Raw genomic sequence first — 22,654 nt, forward strand, 5'->3', positions numbered from 1 at the left:
GACCTCCATCAGATCAATATTCATGCTTCTTTTGATGATTCCTTTTCGTTCTGCATACGTACTATAGGAAAAGCCCCCAATTCATATCTCAAAGGAAAAACTGCGGTCGAAGTTTGTTTTCCTGCGCAGCATTATCTTTCCAAAAGGAGTGGTGTGTGGTAGAGTTGGGTCCAGATAGAGGGCATTAGAGATCGATAAGAACCGAAACTACATAGTTGATATTCGATCTTCATTTAACAGTATTTTTTACTGTATATTGGTGGATAAATGCATTTAAAATTTTCAACTATAGTAACTAATGCAATCTTAAATTGTCTGAGGATCAAAATCGCATTGGTAACTATATTTGAGGATAAAAAATACATTTATTCCGTACACCGGTTAATTATACACTAGTTTAGTAATTAATAGTATATGCAATGCATCTTTTTATTTTTATCTTTTTAAAACAGATGTTCATAAATAGTTGTTACAAGTTTGTATAAATTCGACCCTTCAGTTATTAGCACATCATTTGGACACACTTTTCTGGTCTGATAAAACTGAAAATTCGCTTGAAACTTAACTGTGCTAGTTAAAAAATCAACATTATATACTAAAATATCAGCTAATTCAATTTAATTGATACTAGACTCAATTAAATTCCTATCTTAAACCCAATTTAAAAATTAAAATCAAATTTAAACAATTCGTGGGGGGGAAAAAAGAGAAAAAATTCTACCCCGCACCTAAGAGATCTTGGAGTTTAAATGGTTGAACTGTCCGTATTTTCTCGTTACTTTGCAGTCAGTAAAAAAACTGGTCTGGATAATTGATATATAATTATTAATTACAAAATAAATAAAATAACACACATAATATAACATGATTGAACATAATTTGAGTGGAAGAAGAAGAATTTGGAGAAAAACAATTATCTAATGGTCTCAACAATTATTATTAATTTATTAACAAATAGAAGAATGAATTAAGTTTAAATAGCGATTCCTATTTAGGAGTCGTCCATACTAAAACTTAAATTTACATCCCATTTATTTGGTGCATATATATATAAATAAGAAAACGATAAAGACAGCATGGGTGATGATCTGCACCGTCCATGGCAGACAAGAAGTGACCGCCGAATTGCGTAAGCTTTCACAAGGATGATGATAGAGCCACCCAACATAACCTAGTTACTTATCAGACGAAACCAAAATCATTGCAACTGCAGCTATATAGCTAGCTGGTGCACTGGCCACACGCCGAGTACCCAAGACACTATGCACATGCAACCGCCGGTGAGTCTAACACGTGTTCTTCAGCGGTGTCGGCTCCTGGTATCCCCGCTGTAAAGCCTGCCCCGGCCCATGCAATCCATATAATTAGTACCTACCTACGTACCTCTACTTGTGACAAGCTGAGAAGAGATGTATTTTTGTGTAAAATCGATCTGGAGGAGATATCAGATCAAACGCATACCAGTCGTAGACAGTAGGGGAATTGGGCTGCGGCTTGTCGAAGTACTCAGAGCCGACGTTCTTGGTGGCCAGGTTGCTCCCAGGGTTGAACACGCTCCGCCACACGTTATCCCTACGCGCGGCCGCCGCGGTCGGAGAAGTCGGGGTACCGGGCGTCGTTGGACTACTCGGCATCGACTGAGACCTCTGGTACTTTCCCATACTACCCTCTCCTCCATCTATCCACCCCCAAAAAACATAGTACGTACGCATGCATACGCATCGTGTGTTGTGTGTGTCTATCTGCATTCAAGTAATTAAGAAAGGAAAAGAAAAGACTGACCTTTGACGTCCAAGGGCGTGGTGAAAACCTTCTTGAGGTGTTTGAGGCCGCGTTCGGGCTGAGGCCCGGCGACGACATCATCCCAAAGCTGATCAAGCAGCACCATTTTCTTCTCTTTTGTTTTTACTCTTCTTGAGTGAAGTGTGTATGAAGTTGGTAGTTGCCCATGCACCTGGATTTGTATTTATAAATACAAAAATCTGGTGTCGGTGCTGAAATATCTCCTATAGTTTCTCCAGAAGAAATTTTCAAGATTGATATTTCCAAGTTGAGTACTTCTACTTCCAGCATAATAGGGTGGAAGTAAGTAATTGAAGAGGGTGGGGGTCATAGGGAAAGTGAGAGTGGAAGAAGAGGAAATGAATGTGGATAAGGATGAAAGTGAAGACCGAGTAAAATGGGACCTGAGATAATAATACATGGGATGTGAGATTGTGAAGGGTCTTTGTGCAAGTGTCTGGTTTTGTCCCTTTTTTTTTTTCTGGGGGAAGTGAAATTCTTACATTAAAATTTCAATCTTGAAAAAGTAATGCAATCTTTGAAAAAGGGATTTTAATTAAATAATGATGTGATTTAATTGATTGTAAAAATGCAATAATGGGTGTAGTTCATGTGGGGTTGTGTCCATATCAGAATCAGGACCATTAGGAGTGAGCTTAGCTATAGCGAAAATGGGTATAACTAATCACAGGCGATCGCGGCTTTTTTTTTTTGCGTACTTTTTCTGATTTTTCACTCTACACCATAGACATGCAATTGCTTTGCGTATGCAATGGACTAGAGTTCGTTTCTGTAGTGGGTTGTCTTACCCACCTCTATTAGGCCAAGATACCAAATTTTTCTTCTTCACCAATAATTTGATTGCATATAGCATTAATCTAACCCAGCATCGTTGGAGAATTTTGACGTGCACGGGTTGTGAAATTACTTATACTGATATGATATAATTTATATTTAATCTATTTTTATGTCATGCATATTAGATTTTTTTTCTTTACCTGATTTGCTTCGTTAATTCACTATGGGATGTTGAATACGGTACTCGGAATAAATATGGAACTTTTATCGCCAGAAAAATTAAAATGCACCTGAGTTGATCTTACTACCAATTGAATCGTTGTCCCCCGGTTTTCTTGATTGGTCTAATCTAATGTATTGTTTTCTTGACGGCAACCTTAGGCTTCAGACGTAATTTCACAAGGACGGCTATAAATATGAAAAATCAGGAGGCCCACAGGGAATGTTTTCACTGAAATTTGCTAAATAGTTTGCCTCGGAACATTCACCTTCACAAAATCGGCTTCTTGGCTTTATTTCACTAGAGAAAATGACACGGTAAGTGGGTTTAATCAGATGCGGCAATAATGCAAGTCAATTCCAAGTATGATTCGGAGTATCCCAGATTCTCGAATTCAACTAGTATTTTAATCACCCCCCCCCTCCCCACCTTCTCGTTTTGGGTAACACGAGAAACTTCTCGTGGCCATTCGGTCATCTATACCATACTCACCAGTTTTCAGTTTAATGATACAGACGCCAATAAAACCTGTTTCGCAAATTCAACTAGCGTACAATAATCTGTAATGCAACTTCACACCAATTTCTTGAATTTATCACCTGTTATTAATCTGCAGACTTAATTCTGCACAAAAACTAAAAGTCGTTGTTGTGACAGTGATAGCTGAAATCAGTACGTAAAAATCAAGAATCATATTTCACTCTAACCAACAGTTGTTTTACATAATGTCCTCGGATGGGACAAAAGAAATCGTATGTACAGGAGAAATGAGAAAACTACACAAAATTGACAGAGGACCTGAAACTAGAATTGCCGGACGAGAAATGTACATACATAAATACATACAATTACAATCTTAGAACAAGCCAAAATTAAGAGATATAAATAGCATATGGACTCTGTTCCTAAGCTACGCATATAGAAAAGCTCAGAAATCTAGCAAGCGTATCTGCAGCAAAATGCCTCAATCTAACGTGCCAAAGAAAATGTCTCCAGTTGTTTGTGCAGATTTTACCTCAAGTGATTCTCTTTCCTTTACAGGCCTTGTGTGCATTCAAGACCAGCACTCAATACGCCCTTCAGAGCATTTGCTTCCCACAACTCGTGGAAAAGGAAGTCCAGGAATGCGTCAACAAGAGCAGGAATTCGAATTCAGCCGTTCCAACGCCAGCTCCATAATTGGGAGCCCAAACCACTTTCCTGCGGGGAAAAAGCTTCCGGACGGTCAACTTGCAGCAAAAACCTGTTCATATCCAAAGCAAATAGGTTTAGCTGATTTGTTGTCACCAGTTCCAGACCACAGGAGGACAACAAATCCAAGAAGTTCATACGGTAAGCAAAATTCTGAAGTTAAAAGGATAGCAAAGGAGAAGCGCACCGCAGGGCGAAAAAGTTTAGGCCAAAAATTATTCTCGTCATTTGCCACCCCATGCAGAGATTGTCGCACCCTCGAACCAAACCGGCCAGTGAACACAAATATATTGCAATGAAGAAACTGCAAAATACCAGCCCTCGTTCTCTTCATTTCATCATTGTATTGATCGAGTTTGCAACTGCTCATGCCTTGTCTGGCCGAACTGTTCCGGCATATCCAGGTAAGATCACATCTGCAAATTACTGAGGTTAGGGCTTTTCTAGCAGGCAATATGTTAGAAGAATTCAGAACATCTTATCAGTACGATATTTAAGATTTCTCTTCAATTAGTTACATCAGTCATTCAATATTGTGCATCCGGAACTTTATGCAAGTCAATAAGAGCTCATGCAGAACACCCTTCTTATGTTCCTTCTTATTTCTATGGAACGTACCATAACCTAGAACTTACTCCCGAAAGACATACGGCTACACATCCACCAGCACATGTTATTACATGAAATTCAAAACAAAACCTGATAAATCCCTCAGCTCCTAAAATATGTTGTCATGCAACTTGAATTGTTGATAGACACTTTAAATACAATGATCTTTGACAATACCAATTATTGATAAGCGTGTTCATTCCACACTATCTCCGTATCTATCTAACAGCCAACAACAAAAAACCAAGGGGAAGCTATAAAATTTTCCTTCTTTCTGACCTGGTTACAAATTCAAAAAGAACATTTTCAACTCGTCATTAATTTCTATTTGTTGAATTCACACCCTTTTTTTTAAGTGAAAACGATCAAATATCATTTATCTTTTATAAGTAGATAACAATATCAAATATCTATGTCGAACAACTATAAATAACTACGATTTATATAATGATCACATAACTGCATCTAATTAGCACCTACTATTAAATAAGGTTGTTTTGCCGGATTGATTAAAATCACATGACTTCTGTAGCAACTTTTCTCAACACTTGAAATGTGCTTCGGTTTTCTATTCATTCATCTATCATCCTCAATTCTTGTAATCAACAGCATGCAATAAAGAAATCATTTATTGTATGAATGCCTATCCACTAATCTCATGTCCGTAAGCAGATTAATATAGACCTATCCCAACAATCGTAAGCGTCCGTACGCAGATTAATATAAACCTATCCTAACAACCGTAAGCTGCCGCTCAAGGGACCGTACGGTTGTTGGGATATGTCTATATTAATCTGCTTACGGACATGAGATTAGTGAATAGGCAGATTAATATAGACCTATCCCAACAACCGCAAGCTGCCGCTCAAGGGACTGGGGGGTTTATATGTGGGTGGACCCATATGCTAAACCCGTAAGCAATCCCTCAAATGATAGTGGGTCTCGATACAATGAACTAATCCAGTGAAGACCTTTTTCTGAAGAATATGATTAATTATCATTTGATCAGCTATCATTCATGATGATGGACGTCAGAGCTAGATGTCTGACTCGAGATCTAGTAATACTAAGTGGTAGTGGGAGTTATTATTCGAGACCCGCACTAGTATCCTTGCATGCGCCAGCAGAAAGATATTCTATCATTCCTAGATGATACATCAATTTCGTTTGTTTAGGATTCGCAGTAGACAATGTCCAAACTGCACCTATCCCATACGGGTTAAGGACATATGAAATATTCTAAGAAGCATTTTATCCTTAAAAGTATTATTCAATTTTGAGTGTCTTTGTAAAGCCGTAAGCGAACAGAATCAGATTCATATATATACAGGGATTCTACATCTCATATACGGATCAAGAACTTTTGCCTACAGCTAAAACAGTCAACAAAATCTACTGCCACTTGTAGGTTCGCACATCACTTACAGTTAACACTACAAGTAAGCCATATTGCTGAGGGGTCTGGATTTTCTATTGTAAATCTTAGTGCGTCTCCTAATACAATTTACGTATATGCATACAAATTCTTTTTTAAATAAAATATATAATATAACTCGTACGCATATGTACGTTTAAGTATTATAGGATTTAGAATAAAGAATCCCATCCCATTCCAAGAAATGCAATATCCCCATACAGATATGTGAATTGCATTAGATGAGCTACATCTTATTATTTCACCACCAGAAATCAAGATAATCATTTGCAGCCAACTATTAATAAGCCACCCATGAGGATCTCTAGGCTAACGTGTGATTCTACAGTGGCTCGGGTGCAACGCATCCATGTCCACTAGTGGCCATTAAAGAATAGGGGCAGAGTGGTTCCACCACCCATTGACCCCCCAAAATCCAATTGTATCAGGTTCAGATGACACAAGAACTTCAATAGAAAACATTCATCAAGAGTCGAAATTACTAAGGCTCCTATAGTAAAGATGCAGGCAAAAACTTGTACCATCATGCACCAACATAGTTGCCTCTAATGCGTTAGCACACAAATATTGCAGCTACTTATGCAATTTAATTCACCAAAATTTGCTCCAGAAACTCACATTAATCAATAAGCATCTCCAAAGCGAATCAATAGAAAAGTCGAAAAAAAAGCATTTATAGTTTTGCCAGCCTGTGTCTTAGCTGTGATCCAAATAAAGGAAAATAAGTGCCCGCAGAATAGGGTTCAAAACTTTCCTTTTCAAGGTATAGGAAATGGTTCAAAGACTAATCATTCAGCAATCTCAAGATTTCCCATACTTATCAATGTATCCCTGCAATGGTAATGACCAGATATTAAAAAGAGAAGGATCGTATTGATACCAACAGAATTCACTCTGAATATTTATCATGCATTCAGTGAAGAGACTAACCTCAACTAGCTTGGCAAGCTTGGGCTTGGATGAAGACAGATATAAGTTGACTGATTCACCGGTGCTAGGGATTTGGTTGGGCTGTAATGTGCTAAGAACCTTGTCTACAGCCTTCTTAACAATTAATTTATGGGCATCCTTGCTCATAAGGCCCTCACGCCAAGTTGGTTTCACCAATTCTTTAACAAATTCGATAAGTGCAGATTGGAAATACTTGAAAGCTTTTGATTCACTTTGCAACTGATCAGCTCCCTTGAGATCAACATCAGCTTCATTGTTGTTGTCAGACCCATCAACTTTCAGTTCTGCCTTGTCCCTTGTATTATCATTCAGTTTATTGTCAGAACTCAAAAGAAATATATTATCTTTCACAGTACCCTCAATATGAACAGAATTCAAGAGCTTCTCTTCTCGCGAACTGTTTGATGGCACATCTACATTCTTATTTGATCCTTGGTCGGAACTTGACAATTTCACCTGCCCATCTTTGACACCTGTGTGCTCAATGCTATCACGTATGGGGTTATATAGATTTTTTTTCAATAACAAATTTCGAGTTATAGCATGGGATGGGCGAAAAGGAGCAGATGGCTCCCAATCATAAGATATCTTAGATGTATATTTGGCCAGATCAGTATCCTTGAAGACATGGTTCTCTGACAGCCTTTCTGATTCAGAACCAGAAACAGATGAAATGCTTCTTTTAAAGGAAGAGGATACTGATGCATGGCGCTCTACACCGCTCTTCAAAAGGTTCTGGGTCCCAAGGGCACTGGTGTTCCAAGAGGGTGAACCAAAAGATAAAGGAGGCCTAGAATGAGAATGGGACAACTCTGTGGACCTGGGACCCTTGTGTTCTATATCACTTTCCTTACCAATCATTTCCTGTAATGTTGATCCAAAAGCAGAAATTCTAGTATTATGGTGATTGTCATGCGATGCAACAGAGGAACCGGAGAAATTTCCTTCGTATGTGCCTTTGGTTGTCTTCACCACTGCTGATCCATCTCCGATGTGGAGAAATCGGCAGGAATTGCCCCGGATACACCAGCCCTTCGCAAAGAATTCGCAGGGAATTCTCAGTTTTTTGTTATCCCTGTCAAATTCAGCACTAGGGGAAGGATCCCTCAGCCGTATCTGAGGGACATGCAGCCTGAGAAACCTAGTTACCATTAGGACATAATTCCAGCTAGGAAGAAAGAAATAGGCTGCCAGAAAAACTAGAATTTCTATGCATCAATATTTCAGTGTGTGACGTTTGAAATTAGAACAGAATTTAACCTTGGTGACATTTGCATTATTTTGGCCACAGGTTCTGCAGCTCTGTGATTAGTTTCTGTAGTAACAGAATTTATAGCATTATCCTTCTGGCTAGAAGCGTCACCAGTTAATGCAGTATTAACATCGCCAATAAAAGGACTTCTTCTCCCACGATTCACTTCTCCAATTTGATAAAAAGGAGCTTTTGGATCATTGTCCCTAGAGGTTCTTTCCCCTGCAAGAGCCCCATGATAATAAGTTCAGAGTTTTGATTCTCAGTCAAATGACAGAAAGGGCAGAGACTACAGTGTGACATGAAATGAACATAAATCTTTATAATTCTCCTCAAGGGAAAGCTTCATATCTCCACACCATTAAATACTAGAAAACCTCACCATAGACATGTAATTCTTCTTTCTCACTTGACCCAGAAATTTTGAGACCACCAGTACTTGTCTGTATTTTGGGGATACCTGTTGGAGGGTTTGAAATAGATATGCTTTGACTCGCAGAACCTGATTGTTTTTGTTTGGGATGTCCCGCAGGCTCCAACATTTGAACAGTAGCTACAAGGCAAAGAAAGAAAACAAGGTAAATATTGAACAGACAGCACCAGACATAGATCTCAATACCTTCAGATTGATAAGAATTGTGGAAGTTGTCTGAGCTTACAGACTGGCTTCGTCCATGCTTTTGTAGTGCTAAGAAATACAAATACAAAGACACGAAACTATTTCTCTAATGACCCATTTAAAGTAAGGTGAGGTGCAAACTTTTATTCTAAACAAGCCAACTACATCCGAATGCTCAGACTATGCCAAGATTGGCAGCAAAGAATCCTATACAGTAGTACCACAAATGCTAAAATCTGAAACATTTTCATTAAATGGCGTTGGTCTAGTTATAAATGGCACGCTGTTAATCACCATGGCACATGGCACCAAAGGTGAGAGCCTAGCAACATCTTTAGAAGATGGCTCTGGGCTTTCGCTTGGTCTAGAGATGGTGTTCGCCAGGGTGCCTTTCTCTCGGGCATGTGGCTAAACCCCAACCTTAAAAGGCTGGTCTGGTTATAAAATAAAGGGTTGATGGGAAAAACCCTAATGTATGCCAGTTTTGCTCAAACAGTAATGTTTTCCTTCCACCTCTTCAGGTAGCGTCATCTTTTTTGTTATTTCTTCTTTCTTCCCGGATACTACTGTTTTCTCTTTTTCTATTCCCTTTCTTCCTGAGATGCACATGGCATGTGGTAATGTTGAAAGGTAGGGGCATCTTAATTAATATTCTTACAAATGTATTTCATCCGGTGACAAGCCAAATTCAAATACCGTATGAAACGTGGATCACACACAAAGCACCTCAGTGGGACCTCTCCTTTCAACCAATTGCTAAAAGGCGGCCCTTCAATGCCAAGTGCCAAGCATGACGTGTCATGTGAATGATACGTCTCCCGCTAGATGTGATCTTCAAGATCGGGAAACTAGATTCACCCAAAGTCCTCCCTTACACTTGACCAGCTATGCATAATCATGAAACTACATAATGACATGACATTTTCACATGCACGTCCATTTATACAACGGAAATACTTCTCTGATCATTTAATAATCCTACAAAAGAGTCCTTGTTTGAGAAATTGAAGGTTTTGGCACTTATAAAAATGTCGCAACACAATGTGCTCATGATATCTCTTCTTTTTGACAGATCATGAAAAGGTGAACATAGTCAGGTGTGCAAGCCACTCAATGCTTTCTTTCAGCCATTGGGAAATGATTTTCTAAATTACATGTGTGTTCTTAATTCTGTCGATTTTATAAAGGATGGAAGGGTAACACAAGCACTTAACAAGAAAATACAAAATTAAACAAAACAGAAAAGAATCAGAGAACGAGAAAAATAAACTCTGCATCAGTCTTCAAATTTAGCAACATAAATACCCTTATGAAATATAACTGAACGGATCCAAACAACTGTTAACACACTTATGAAACTATTATCTCAAGGAACAACAATAATGATATATGAGTTCTCTGTTTTGAATTAGAGGGAATCAAACTAAGCGGAAATTTAAGTGCGTCGAAATACAGTCTAACCCGCAAAATCAGTGGAATAAATCTATAATCAGAAACTTTTACTGAAAAAAAAATTAATGTCCAGAAAGACCTACCAACGAAACGCACAAACGTTTCAATGATCAAAGAGCATAGACGTCAGGAACGAAAAAACACGGATGCATTCCAAGTATATATGCAATGTAACCCATAGTAAACCAAATTATTCCCGATAATTAAACACGCATCGAATCAAGATAATCCAAAAAAAAAAAAAAGAAAAGAAAAAAGAAACGAATCCCAGAACAATTTATAATGAAAAACTAACCCGTTCCTTGCTTTTCGTCGCATGCTGGAGTTAAGCCTTCTTCAATTTCATGCTCGCCGCCCTCTTCCACATCTTCGCCTTCGAGTTCTTCCCCTACCTCTTCTTCGACTTCAACCTCCTCTTCTACTTCGATTTCCTCGTACTCAATCTCATCCTCGCCATCGTCGATACCGGAAGTAGAGGGTTTCGGCGGCGGGGGCGGCATCACCGAGGCCATTAGGGGTTTACAACGGCAGAAAAAGCTTTTGCGGCGGCTTTTGTACGAATGTTTGGGATCTTTCTCTATTTGTGTGCGAGTGTGAGAGTGTAGGTCTGTGAATTTGACGTCAGCGTGCCTGGTTTGAGCCCGTTTGTTTAATTTATACTAGTAACCCGAAATGCGGACGTCAAAATTTATTAAACAATGTCCAACTATTTTTCAATATAATTTGAATGCATTGCCCAAAAAAAATACGTAATATTAGATAACTGATGAAATAATTATGCTTTTATTATTTTGGATAAATAAAAAATAAGGTATAAATTAGGGTGGATAAAAATAATCACGTGTACGTGCATGGATTGTATTCGTCAACGTTGTGGTGGAATAGTCAAGTAGTTTCAATTCTTGTCTAATTTTCATGCAGTTTTGTTAGTTTTACGTTTCAAGCACAAATACCTTACCCGCGTTTATTACAAGTGTTTTTTTATGTTTATATTGTTTGACTTCAATGCAGACAAATGTGTTATGTAAACTCTGGTAATGAGCACAACGTTCATGATAGTTTTTTCAACGTCTTATGACCAATGAGATTTACGACTAGGATCACTATTTTCTTTATTTTGTCATACTTGATATAAAAAATTATACGTAAAATTCTATATCGCATGCATACTGACGCAAATGTGTTGTAGTGCAATGAAGAGCAGTCGATAGGAAAGAGGGGAGGCTGTAACTATCGAGATTAATGCAGTCGGACTACTTCCTGTATCGATTTTCTTGAAGTGTGAAACATGAGAGCCTCCCTTTGTTTAGATTCACCACTTGGATGCTTTATTTGTCACAAAATCCAAAGCTTAAATTTGAACTAGGATACTTCTTGCATCAACTTTCAGTATAGAGCTATCATCACGTCGATCGACATAGAATTCCCTACATAGAAACTAGCAACAAGAGCATCCTACTAAGCGGAAGGCAACGGCTTGATATTGTATGCATAATTATGCAAACATGATTATGATATACTAAATTTATTGGGTATTGTATGACTTGAATACAATGATTAACTTTCATTATAAATGAATTTCGTCGTGGATAGTAGTAGCACGAGTAGTTCCCACGTTCATATGATTTTCACTTAATTTAATGAGCTTCATATTTCAAGCTCCAATGTTTTATCCGCATTTATTATAAGTATTTATAGTTTTATATTGCTCGACTCCTTTTTAGACAAGTCTTATTTTCTATAAACTACATTTCGTGATTAATCAAGATTTACGATAATTTTCTCAACGCGTTATTTACTTCTCGATTCAATATTATATTTGAATAAGCCTGACGAGATGTACGACCAGCATAACTGCGGGTTTTCTTTATATTTATCATAATAGAATAAAAAAGGAAAGTACTCAATGGTCTCTTAGTATTGCATGCACATCAACGTAAATATGATTACAACATGCTAAATTTATAGATGCAAGGGCCAAAAAAGAGCCCAACGTGAAAGAAAGCACAATAAGGATCCAATGCTACATGCGGCCTCAAGAGAAAAGGACCTCAAACCCCACGCTTAGGAGGAGGTCTTTTAAGCAATAAAGTGCACAGAAGCCTAGAAAGGCTCGTGGACAACCTAAGGGGTTGTAGGCGTGGCTACCCTATCGACACTTGGAAAGTCTTCCCTGCACGTGGTCAAGCTTTAGCCGGACAGCTCGAATGAAAGACAATTTTTCTTCCACAAAGGATATTGAAGAATCTAGGGAGTTTTTTAAACCAATCTCAATCGCCCCTCGAGAATGTGGGAAGCCTTATTTCTAGAAGAAGTCATACCTATCTGGATGCAATAAGTCTTTAACGGTCAGGGATCCAAGCTGGAAGTTGAGAGGCCCCCTCAAAGACAAGAGTGTATACTCTCCAACAAACTCTCTTCCTAGTCCCAAGGGAACCGAACCCTCCCACCTGGTAGAGGGCAAGTGCTATAAAAAGAGGTCATTTTTCCTCGATAAAAGAGAAACGTTATCTCAACAGTTACATGTGCAAAAATACTATTACTTGAACTCCATAGCAGTAATTTGTTAATCTCTATTATAACTTTTCAATTCTAATTATTATTTTTATCAGCGTTTACTTATTTGAGTGTTGGCGTGCTAACGTACTTTTTTATAGGTCTCCTCTCCAAGACTTGTGGAAAGTTAAGCCCAAAAATCTCAAGTTGGACTTTATTGAACGAGCAATTTTTTGCTCGCGGTTTTGAATAATATATCTTATTTTAAATTTTTTAAAAATATCATAAGTAAAACATTGTTTGTTAATATGTTAAAATATTATTACGACTTAGTGAAAAAAATGAATTATTAATTAAATGTACACAAAAAAGTACTAAAACAAGGCAACATATTTAAGAATATGTCACGGGACAAATAATTTGATAATCAAATAAACAATACTTTTACATATTATATTTTATTTCACTGTATAACTCATATTTTACTTGTACTAGGCACATCCCAACATATGTACATCATTTTTTATTTAAAACAATATTTTATTACTATTTTGGACGCATTATGCAGTACCATACATATATATACTAGATAAATATTTGGAAGTATTATAGTGCATTCTAGTATTTGATATGGATGTGATATATTTTAAAAATATCCGTACATCACATGCACCGTTTCAAATTTTATCTATAGCTAGAATATATTTAAATGCAGTAATTATGCCTTTCCAAAATTGAATGCCATTATGGGTTGGCATCATATTATTTTAGTCCAATTTTAAATTTTCAAATGCTTGTAATTAAATATTTTTCTATTCCTAGAGTCAATTCTATATTCTTAGTTCACCTCAATTATTTTGATTACACAATTTCAAATTTGAATTTTATATCTATATTAAATGTAAGGAACTAGAAATTAGGAAGTGTTATATTTATTTTATTTTTTTTGTTTGACATGGCTGATTTGAATTAATGGGCTGGCATTATGTTTAACGAGCCATTTTTGTCCAATTTTAAATTTCCAAATGTTTGTAATTAAATATTTTTCTATTCCTAGAGTCAATTCTATATTCTTATTTCACCTCGACTATTTCGATTACAAAATTTCAAATTTGAATTTTATATCTATGTTAAATGTAAGGAATTACAAATTAGGAAGTGTTATATTTATTTTATTATTTTCGTTTTGACATCGATGATTTGTATTAATGGGCCAAGCCCTTTGGGCCGGTATTATAGAATCAATCATTAATTTTTCATCCATATTCAAGCCCAGCCCAGTCGTAGACCGAAGAGTTCACGGCCCATGATGATGCCCACATAGCCCATTCAGTAAAATTTCTTGTATAGAAGCGACAACCGAACCAAACCCGATATTGTTAAATGGGCTTGGATTTTCGGGTTCCGGGTGTCGTTGATTGCGCATTAATTCATGCAACTTCTCTTTTTCGTGTAGGTTGATTGCGATGAAAGAGTCAATATTTAGAAGTCCAAAGAAGAAAAAAATCGTTAAAGTCTCATTTAAAATTGCAGGATCATATGGACCGTCCGATTAAATTATGGACATTTATGATCCATCCCCACCCAATTTAATCTTCCTCATCCGTCGCGTCGCTTTTTGTCGCGAAAGTGCATGTTTCTGGAAGTAGCGAGAAATGGAGTGAAAATAGTTAATTCGTTAATTCGTGGGTATAAATGCGACGTCGGCTCATGCTGTTACAGTGCGCCCTCCGTGATGGGAATTGTTTATACATTCAGAATTTATACTGGAAACTTTCCTAGAAATTGGCGATTGGCATTTCCTCTTTTCCTTATGTATTTTTTAAATAATTTTTCCCATATTGTTAGAAATATTTAAAATAGATGATAATTTAAGAAAAGCTTGATCGTTAGGAGATCATTGGGCCACGTGGAAATTATCCATTGTAGGTTGCATCACCAGGAACAACCCTCAACCTCATATTAGCATTACCTCATACAACTTCACGGGCCAAGACCCAACATGCTCAAGAAAAAACACAACTGTTGCAGAATTCTTTATCTCTTGGGGGCACAAAGTAGTAGTTGTTGTCTGGACTTGACAAAAATTGTTAAGTAATAAAATAGAATAAAAGCTTCAACTGCTTCTACCTGCACAGCACGTCCCACACACTACACTCCCTTTTTCAACATTATTCAAGACTTCAAGATTCCCTCTCCCACAATCTGAGCAGTAGCAGTAAAAAGGAAAGATCCAAGATAGAATGTCAAGCCACAGTTTTTTCCTCAATAATTCAAGCTTGGATGGGAAGTAGATAAAGCAGAACATAACTCCAATTTAGCGAATCTCAACTCCGGGCCACAATGCTGAAAGCCCGGCTGATCTTACTTCTGCTTGCTTTTTTCTTGGCTCCCAGACCTTCTTTTTCTCGAGGTCAGCTCTCTCGCAATTAAAAAACACACTCTCGGGAGAAAGTTTATGCAAATTTAGTTTCTTGAACTAATTGGCTGGTTGGTTTGGTGGGATGGTGTTCAATTATTTAATAGAGCTTTACAAGTTTGATTTGGGTTTTTTCTTTTAATTCTTTGAGTGTGTGTATTGTGGGGGCAGCAGTTGTTTTGATGCAGACAAATGTTATGAGTTGTTGGATTTCTTGATTGAGTATAGATTGATTATATATAATTGGCTTTATACCAAGTGAACTGTTTGATTGGGTTGATGCAAGAATTGATTTGGGGGAGTTCTTTCGTTTTGATGTGTAATTTAAACTCGGGAGCTTCTGATTTGTTGGGGTCTTAGTCAATTTGCCAAACTTTGAGAATTCTAACTTCACCTGTAGTAATGCCGTTCTTACATGGGCAGTACAAAGAATGTATGTCTGTCAACATTCTAACAGGGCGCCCAGCGGTTCGGTGGATCTAGGCCCTAAGGGGAAATTTTCACTTTGGACTGAAGGCATGCATAGTGCTTGCAGTTCCCTTTGTGTTTGCTAGAGGACCAGCATTAGTTCACTTTTCCCTTTGTTTGGAAGAGGAATCAGAAAATGTTTGACATTTCCTATTTTGAGGACACTGTCTTCAGCTGAAACAACCTTGATGACAATTCATCATGCCTGTGCATGATATATTTGGATGATGGTTCTTTATGTTTTAGAATACCAAAATACCTGAGCTTTAGGTCTTGAGTAATGGTTGTCGTTTATTATAAATTAAGTAGGTAGTAGCTATCTTTAGCGGAACGTGCTTCTTAACTATTTTAGACCCCTTTCCCTCTTCTACTGTATCTGAACTATTCATTCTCTACAGCGCCATATGCCTTGCGAATAAGCTGCGGAGCTCGTGATGATGTTCATAGTTCTCCAACAAATACTTTCTGGAATAAGGATTTTGCCTACACAGGCGGAATTCCTGCTAATGCAACCCCCCCAAGTTTCATCTCTCCTTCACTCAATACGCTTCGCTATTTCCCTTTGTCTGAAGGTACAGAAAACTGCTACGGCATAAATAGGGTTCCCCATGGCCATTATGTGGTGAGGATCTACTTTGGATTGGTTGCAGAACCTAGCTTCGACAACGAACCTCTGTTTGATGTGTCTATTGAAGGAACCTTAATTTATTCACTGCCATCTGGTTGGAGCAACCACGATGACGAGCGTGCATTTGTTGAAGCCCTCATATTTCTGAAGGATGGAACTGCCTCTCTTTGCTTCCACAGCACTGGACATGGAGATCCTGCAATACTTGCAATTGAAATTCTTCAGATAGATAACAGAGCATACTATTTTGGTAAAGGGTATGGTCAAGGAACGATTCTCAGAACTGACAGAAGACTCAGCTGTGGTGCTAAGGACCCGAAATTTGGTGCCGATTACAGTGCAGACCGCTGGGGTGGGGATAGATTCTGGAATTCCCTCCCAACATTTGGACAGAGTTCTGACCAAGTCATATCTACCAAAAGCAGCATCAAACAGATCTCTCAGTCGCCCAATTTTTATCCAGAGGCTCTTTATCAAACAGCACTTATTAGCACTGATACTCAACCTGATCTAGCATACACAATGGAGGTTGAACCCACTAGAAATTACTCTCTTTGGTTACACTTTGCAGAAATAGATCCTTCAGTCACTGGAGCAGGACAAAGGGTATTCGACATTCTGCTTAATGGTGATATTGCATTTCCGGATGTTGACATTGTCAGTATGGCTGGCGGTGTTAATACTGCTCTTGTGTTGAATACAACAGTTGTTGTTAGTGGCAGGAGTTTGACAATAACCTTGCACCCTACAAAAGGAAATCATGCCCTAATCAGCGCTATTGAGCTTCTGGAGCTTGTTTTGGCTGAATCCAAAACATTGCCAGATGAAAGTAAGCATAGTCGTATTTCTCTCACATTCTTTCACCTTTATTTTCTGCATCATATCAAACTTTATATGAATTCTGCTCTATGATAATCTCAACGACATAGGACTTTCTATCCCATTTGCTTTTCATTGAGAAGTTGGTCTGTAGTTTGCCTGATTCTCACAGAACTATCGTAATCAATGGCCATGTGCATTATGAGATGCAAGGATATAGTTTTCTGCATGATAAAGAATTTCCTTGAATACAGTTTGAGGAGAGGAAAAACTAATTGTACTCCCCACCACCAAGAAAATTGCCAATGCCTTATCATACTCCTATTTGTATGCCCAGTACTCGCTCTTGAAAAAGTTCCATCCACTTGAATACTTCCGCCATGCATCCTGTTTTTCTCACTTTTCAAGCTTGTAGCATATATCTTTAATGCAACGATGATAAAAGTGGCCTATTGTGCGTCTGATGATACTGGAATGATAGTAATGATTCGTATGGGCTACTGCTAACGTGTCAAATCCACCAGTTCTTTTTCTTGCATCTATTCATGTTTGTGATTGTTGTTTGAATTGTTTATTTCCTTGATGGTGATTATCTAACTAAAACTTATGGTGTATGCCATTCTTATATTATTTTCTTTCCAACTGAGAACCTCGAATTCAACTGTAACAAACTTTTTCCCATTGTTATAGTTAAGGCTTTGCAAAAGTTGAAGAGCACACTGGGCCTTCCTCTGCGGCTTGGTTGGAATGGAGATCCTTGTGTTCCTGAACAGCATCCATGGAGTGGAGTGGATTGTCAGTATGACAGAAGTATCAGAAAACATGTTATTGATGGACTGTATGTTTCTTATCTCTAGAAAGATCTTTTGTATGAGTAAAGACATATAAGAAAACTGCTGCTTCCGAATCAGAATTCTATAGATAGCACAGTTGTTAAACTGCCACAATTGTTGGTCAAGAGCAAGTAAGGAAATGACTAAAATGGGACCTGCAAATGTCTTTAGCTCAATAGCTTTGTTGAATTCCAAAATTCATAAGTTTCTAGCAACTTTGTTGAATGAGTATGTGATCCACCTTTTGTTTGATATGCTAATATCTGTCCTTTTCATATATTTCGGAGACATGGTTTAGAGAATTTGTTTCTTATTCATGCTTTTATTTCTATTTGTGAGGTTAGAGGTCTTGACAACCAGGGGTTGAAGGGTTTCTTACCAAATGATATATCCCGACTTCGTCATCTCCAGAGCATGTAAGTAAAATGAGAGGCCGGGTACTGAAGATATTCCTTCTATGCATCTCATCATGAACAAAAAAGTATTTTCTTTTGGCTGTGGATTCGAGCAGTTTCTCTAAACATCAAGTTTTCATTTCATACGAGTTAATTAAAATAAACAATTCTCCACCTGTCAAATATCTTCAACACTCCATTATCTGGTTTCAGTTTTTAGCTCAGTTTTCATACATCTCTAACTAGTTTTTTCTTTTTTTTTTTTTCAGAAATTTGAGTGGGAACAGCATTTCTGGGGTCATTCCGTCTTCACTTGGAACAATTACTAGTCTGGAGATTCTGTAAGTAAACTTTACACCACCATCTCTCTGCTGTATACATTTTATTTCTTTGATTTCCCATGGTAGAAGATACATTTTAAAGTAATAATACTTTAAAGTTAGCAACTCTCTCTTTGGCGATGTCTAATTTCGTGTGTTTTATTTGGTTGATTTCTACCATATGATGTAGACCTTGACAGAGGAATCAGGATTTTCCTTTTTTCCAGTTCATTGCACTTATCCCCAGGATATGCTGCAAGATGCAATTTGCAGACTTTATTCTATAGCATAACTTGCTCATAGTCCAGACCAAATAAGTGTGGCATAAGATTGCATTCAGTTGAGTTGAATATATATTTTGTCCAACTTCAATTAATCTCAAGTTTGGACTGGAGTCTGGAGCGTGACGAGTTTTGGGGTATATCATCACGGAATGCTGATTTAAGTTTTGAATCACAGGGATCTCTCATTCAACTCCTTCAATGGATCCATTCCTGAAAGCCTCGGGCAGTTAACCTCATTACGGATATTGTAAGGAATTCAACTTCTCATTTGCCCTTGAATTGATAACAGTTTACGTGGACTAATGTGCTGCTCTGTCACAGGGACCTTAATGGCAACTCATTATCAGGAAAAGTCCCAGCTGCGCTTGGGGGAAGGCTCTTGCACGGAGCTAGCTTCAAGTACTTTCTCCCGAATGTCTTAATAATCCCTTCCCTTGCCAATATAAGACTTAATTTTCTTTGTTATCTGAGAATAGTTATATGTGGACGGTTGCAGCTTTACTGATAATTCAGGTCTTTGTGGCATCCCTGGATTACCACAATGTGGCCCACATCTTTCAGCTGGTGCTAAAGTCGGCATCGCACTTGGAGCTTGTGTGGCGTTTCTACTTATCGCCACTTGCTTGACGTGTTGGTGGAAAAGGCGACAGAATATTCTTCGAGCCCAGAGAATTGCAGGTAAGCTCTCAGCTAGTGTGATTCTGGTCTATTCTCTTGAATCCAGAGATTCAAGAATAAATCAAATGACACAAACGTAGAAACGTTCCCCAATTTTGCAACATCAGAGCATTCTTTCTCGACTTAATTTCTTGATTTTGGTTCAGCGAGAGACGCCCCATATGCAAAGGCCAGAACACAGTTCAATCGTGAAGTACAAATGGGAAGACATCATAGCCAGGAACATGCACGGACAGCAGCTGAGAATGGGCCTAGCTTGCTCGCCTAGTTTATGGCCATGAGATATTCGCATGCAGTCTATACATGTGCAAGTTTCCTGGTCTGTTTTGTGAAAACGGGAAAGAAGCCTACGATGCTACATCAAATGTTATGTCGTCCTGCGTGTAAAAAACAGGATGTCCCTGCCTACATTCCCAGGTAAAGTGCTATATTGTGAAGATTAACTCACTGCGTCTGATTGAAGAACTGTATATGAGTGTAGTTCTGAAATATAGCTGATGCAATGGTGAAAATTGGTTCCATAAACATCCACATTGCCTATTGGCTACTGCTTTGGACAAAGGCAACTCCAGATGTCCAATGCTTTGTTTTTATGTTTATACCATATGTATCTCACTATAAATTAGTGTAAGTTATAGGACATCTTGTGCTTATTCCTTGTTAATTTTTTGGTGTTATGTTTCAAATTTATATTGCACTGACATCAAAGAGTTAGAGAAAAAATATGAGGCGGTCCAAACATTGGTTTTGAGACGTTGCTTCCTAGTATTTGAATGTAGTGTGATGATATGTATAGTGGGCAGTATACTGGGCTGCCCATTTCTTTCGGCGTGTGCTGTGTTTAAGGGTACAAAGGCCATGGCCTGCGAGGAGCATTAAGACAGAGATAAGGAAATTAGGAAGTGAAAGAGACAGATGAGAGGCAGAGCCGCAGACGTGTCTTCCCCAACTCCTGTTCAATCCATCCATCAAACAATAACGTTCCAGACCACAACCCCAAAACCTAAATTAATTCATTAATTAGAAAAAGTGTTTGATGAACACTGCACCGCAAAATCCAGTCGGCGCTAGCAGCAGCAGCACAAGTCCCACTCAACACTCAAAACTTACGTCACTTATTACCACAGCAGTTTCTAACTTATCTCACCGTTTGGGTAAAAAGGAAAAAAGAGGGCGACTGGGGAGAGAGGGAATGGAGTCAAAATAAGGTACAAGAAAGAGTAGGGACACACCCAACCCAGCACACAAAGTTGATTTGACCCCATAATAAGGGCTCGCTCCCCCACGTCACTGGCCTGTCTCCTTCAACTCGGACACCACCTAATGCACCCCCATCCCACGTGCCCACCTGACACCATTTCCCTCACACCCTCTTCCATTTTCTTTTTTCTTTTTTTAATTTTCCCCCATACTTTGATTTATTACATATTGTGTACCCTTTGATTTATTTATGAATATTATGATATTGTTCTATTTCTCATGATTTAAATATTATCGGACTTTATTATAATCAAAGTATGTATATCTAGTTTACAGAGAGCCGCCCACATAAGCAATACGCTTAATTAATTCCATTCACAAAATACAAAAAAGAGAATATGATTAGTCCGCACTTATACATACCCCAATAATTTGTCTAATCTTGGATATCAACATCATCCATTCAAAAATTAAAAAAGAAAAAAAAAACAAAAGGGACTAAAGTCTCCAAAATCAATAAATAATATTAAAACATATAAAATATATATTTTTATTTAAAAAAGTAGTAAGGGGGGGGGGGGAGAAGGTGGAGGCGCCGGTGAGCAGCGCCGTACAAGGGAGTGGTAGGGCATACGTAAGCATGGGTGTAGGGGACGTGTTAGAAGACTGAGATGACAAAAGCCCACGCCTCCAAGCCGCGACACGTCTTATCAGGCGGCGGCTTCTGCCTGCCTCCTCCAACCCCACACACACGCACACTGCCCACTGCCTACTGCCTACTGCTTTTTTTATTCTCTCTCTCTCTCTCTCCATCAACATTGTTTGAGAGGGTAAGGCCCACCATTGTGTATTATTATTATTTGATTTCCTACTCTACCCTTTGTGCTCCTCGGGGAGTTGTGTGTTGATCAGGACCGGTCGCCCTGCACTAATAATTATTAGTCATCGCCGAAGCGGAGGTAGTTGCTTTTTGTTATTACTGTACCTATGTGTGCAATCATTCAACTATTTGGTGCCACTGCAACCTACCTGCTCCTTTAAATGCTTTCCTTCTTATTATATTATTATTATCATTATTTTTTATGATATAGCATAATTGTATTAATATTTTGAAAATTAATCATATATCAATCTAATAATACATCAATTCAATACATTAGAAATCAATAAATTTATATAAAGTAAAAGAATACATCCAAAATTATTATCTCAGATTTGTTTGTAAAATTTCAATTTTAATTCCCAAAGCGACGTAATATTTGTTAATACCATAAAGAAATAGTATTTGAGCTGATGAAAGGGAAATAAATTTGAGTTTTGTAACAACTGAATAAATTCAGACCATTGAGTTTTAGATATAACATCACATTTATTGAATTTATTAATTAAAAAATTTATAATGATGAAATTATTATGGAGGGGGAGGGAGTCCCTTGTTTGACCAGACCACCATTAATTTCAATCAAAGTAATGAGTAAATTCATTCACTTATTAAGAAGAAACAATTAATGGCGATGTACTTCCGCACACAATACTTTGGTAATAGTTTGAATTTTTATTTTTTCTTTTTTTTTTTAAAAAAAAAGGAATAAATTTTGTCGTCCATGATGTCTGAACGTATATTTCCCATTTACGATGGGCTCACGCGCCGAACCGCAAAAGAAAGGAATTAATTGCGTGTTGAATGATGAATCCGTTGATGCCACGAGATTTTCAATCAAAATCAACGGCGAAGGCCCACGCCAAGACCTGGTCTCGACTCACACACGATAACTCGCAGTTGTTTATTTAAGGAGCGGTTCGTG

At 37.9% G+C, this 22,654-nt stretch overlaps 3 protein-coding genes across 7 annotated transcripts; 1 reads left to right on the forward strand and 2 right to left on the reverse strand.

Moving 5' to 3' along the window:
• Positions 1-921: 921 nt before the first annotated feature.
• On the reverse strand, positions 922-1,952 carry DYL1 (dormancy-associated protein-like 1). 2 transcript variants are annotated; one of them, XM_011098036.3, is made up of 3 exons: positions 1,783-1,949; positions 1,462-1,678; positions 922-1,337 (listed from the first exon to the last, which is right to left on the reverse strand). In XM_011098036.3, exons 1-3 carry the CDS (start codon positions 1,886-1,888, stop codon positions 1,301-1,303), a joined length of 360 nt encoding a protein of 119 aa, XP_011096338.1. In that variant the 5' UTR covers positions 1,889-1,949; the 3' UTR covers positions 922-1,300. The 2 variants fall into 2 exon arrangements, with proteins under 2 accessions (XP_011096338.1, XP_088732600.1); XM_088876474.1 differs by lacking the exon at positions 922-1,337 and having other exon boundaries at positions 1,352-1,678; positions 1,783-1,952.
• A 1,521-nt stretch (positions 1,953-3,473) lies between these two features.
• FES1 (Zinc finger C-x8-C-x5-C-x3-H type family protein) lies at positions 3,474-10,948 on the reverse strand. Of its 4 annotated transcripts, none has more exons than XM_020698302.2 (7): positions 10,605-10,948; positions 8,621-8,791; positions 8,247-8,460; positions 6,966-8,118; positions 6,654-6,866; positions 4,179-4,407; positions 3,474-4,043 (listed from the first exon to the last, which is right to left on the reverse strand). In XM_020698302.2, exons 1-5 carry the CDS (start codon positions 10,819-10,821, stop codon positions 6,837-6,839), a joined length of 1,785 nt encoding a protein of 594 aa, XP_020553961.1. In that variant the 5' UTR covers positions 10,822-10,948; the 3' UTR covers positions 3,474-4,043; positions 4,179-4,407; positions 6,654-6,836. The 4 variants fall into 4 exon arrangements, with proteins under 4 accessions (XP_020553961.1, XP_088732439.1, XP_020553962.1 ...); XM_088876313.1 differs by having other exon boundaries at positions 4,179-5,284; positions 5,440-6,866; XM_020698303.2 differs by lacking the exon at positions 6,654-6,866.
• Positions 10,949-14,869: 3,921 nt separating this feature from the next.
• RLP4 (receptor like protein 4) lies at positions 14,870-20,313 on the forward strand. Its single transcript, XM_011098040.3, has 9 exons — positions 14,870-15,218; positions 16,091-17,149; positions 17,830-17,977; positions 18,317-18,388; positions 18,637-18,708; positions 19,147-19,218; positions 19,293-19,370; positions 19,468-19,649; positions 19,796-20,313. Exons 1-9 carry the CDS (start codon positions 15,149-15,151, stop codon positions 19,915-19,917), a joined length of 1,875 nt encoding a protein of 624 aa, XP_011096342.1. The 5' UTR covers positions 14,870-15,148; the 3' UTR covers positions 19,918-20,313.
• Positions 20,314-22,654: the final 2,341 nt, after the last annotated feature.

Source organism: Sesamum indicum, linkage group LG12 (genome assembly GCF_026168435.1).
Source record: "Sesamum indicum cultivar Baizhima isolate 11 linkage group LG12, ASM2616843v1, whole genome shotgun sequence".
NCBI lineage: Eukaryota > Viridiplantae > Streptophyta > Magnoliopsida > Lamiales > Pedaliaceae > Sesamum > Sesamum indicum.

Bases quoted from the DNA above. Each gene is read 5' to 3' on its own strand.
- RLP4 (XM_011098040.3), top strand. From the start codon at position 15,149: ATGCTGAAAGCCCGGCTGATCTTACTTCTGCTTGCTTTTTTCTTGGCT. The intron at 15,219-16,090 runs GTCAGCTCTCTC...CATTCTCTACAG, and splicing joins CAGACCTTCTTTTTCTCGAG to CGCCATATGCCTTGCGAATA. The intron at 17,150-17,829 runs GTAAGCATAGTC...CCATTGTTATAG, and splicing joins CAAAACATTGCCAGATGAAA to TTAAGGCTTTGCAAAAGTTG.
- DYL1 (XM_088876474.1), bottom strand. From the start codon at position 1,888: ATGGTGCTGCTTGATCAGCTTTGGGATGATGTCGTCGCCGGGCCTCAG. The intron at 1,679-1,782 runs GTCAGTCTTTTC...GGGGGTGGATAG, and splicing joins CACGCCCTTGGACGTCAAAG to ATGGAGGAGAGGGTAGTATG.
- FES1 (XM_020698302.2), bottom strand. From the start codon at position 10,821: ATGGCCTCGGTGATGCCGCCCCCGCCGCCGAAACCCTCTACTTCCGGT. The intron at 8,461-8,620 runs GTGAGGTTTTCT...GGGCTCTTGCAG, and splicing joins AGAAGAATTACATGTCTATG to GGGAAAGAACCTCTAGGGAC. The intron at 8,119-8,246 runs GTTAAATTCTGT...TAGGTTTCTCAG, and splicing joins ATAATGCAAATGTCACCAAG to GCTGCATGTCCCTCAGATAC.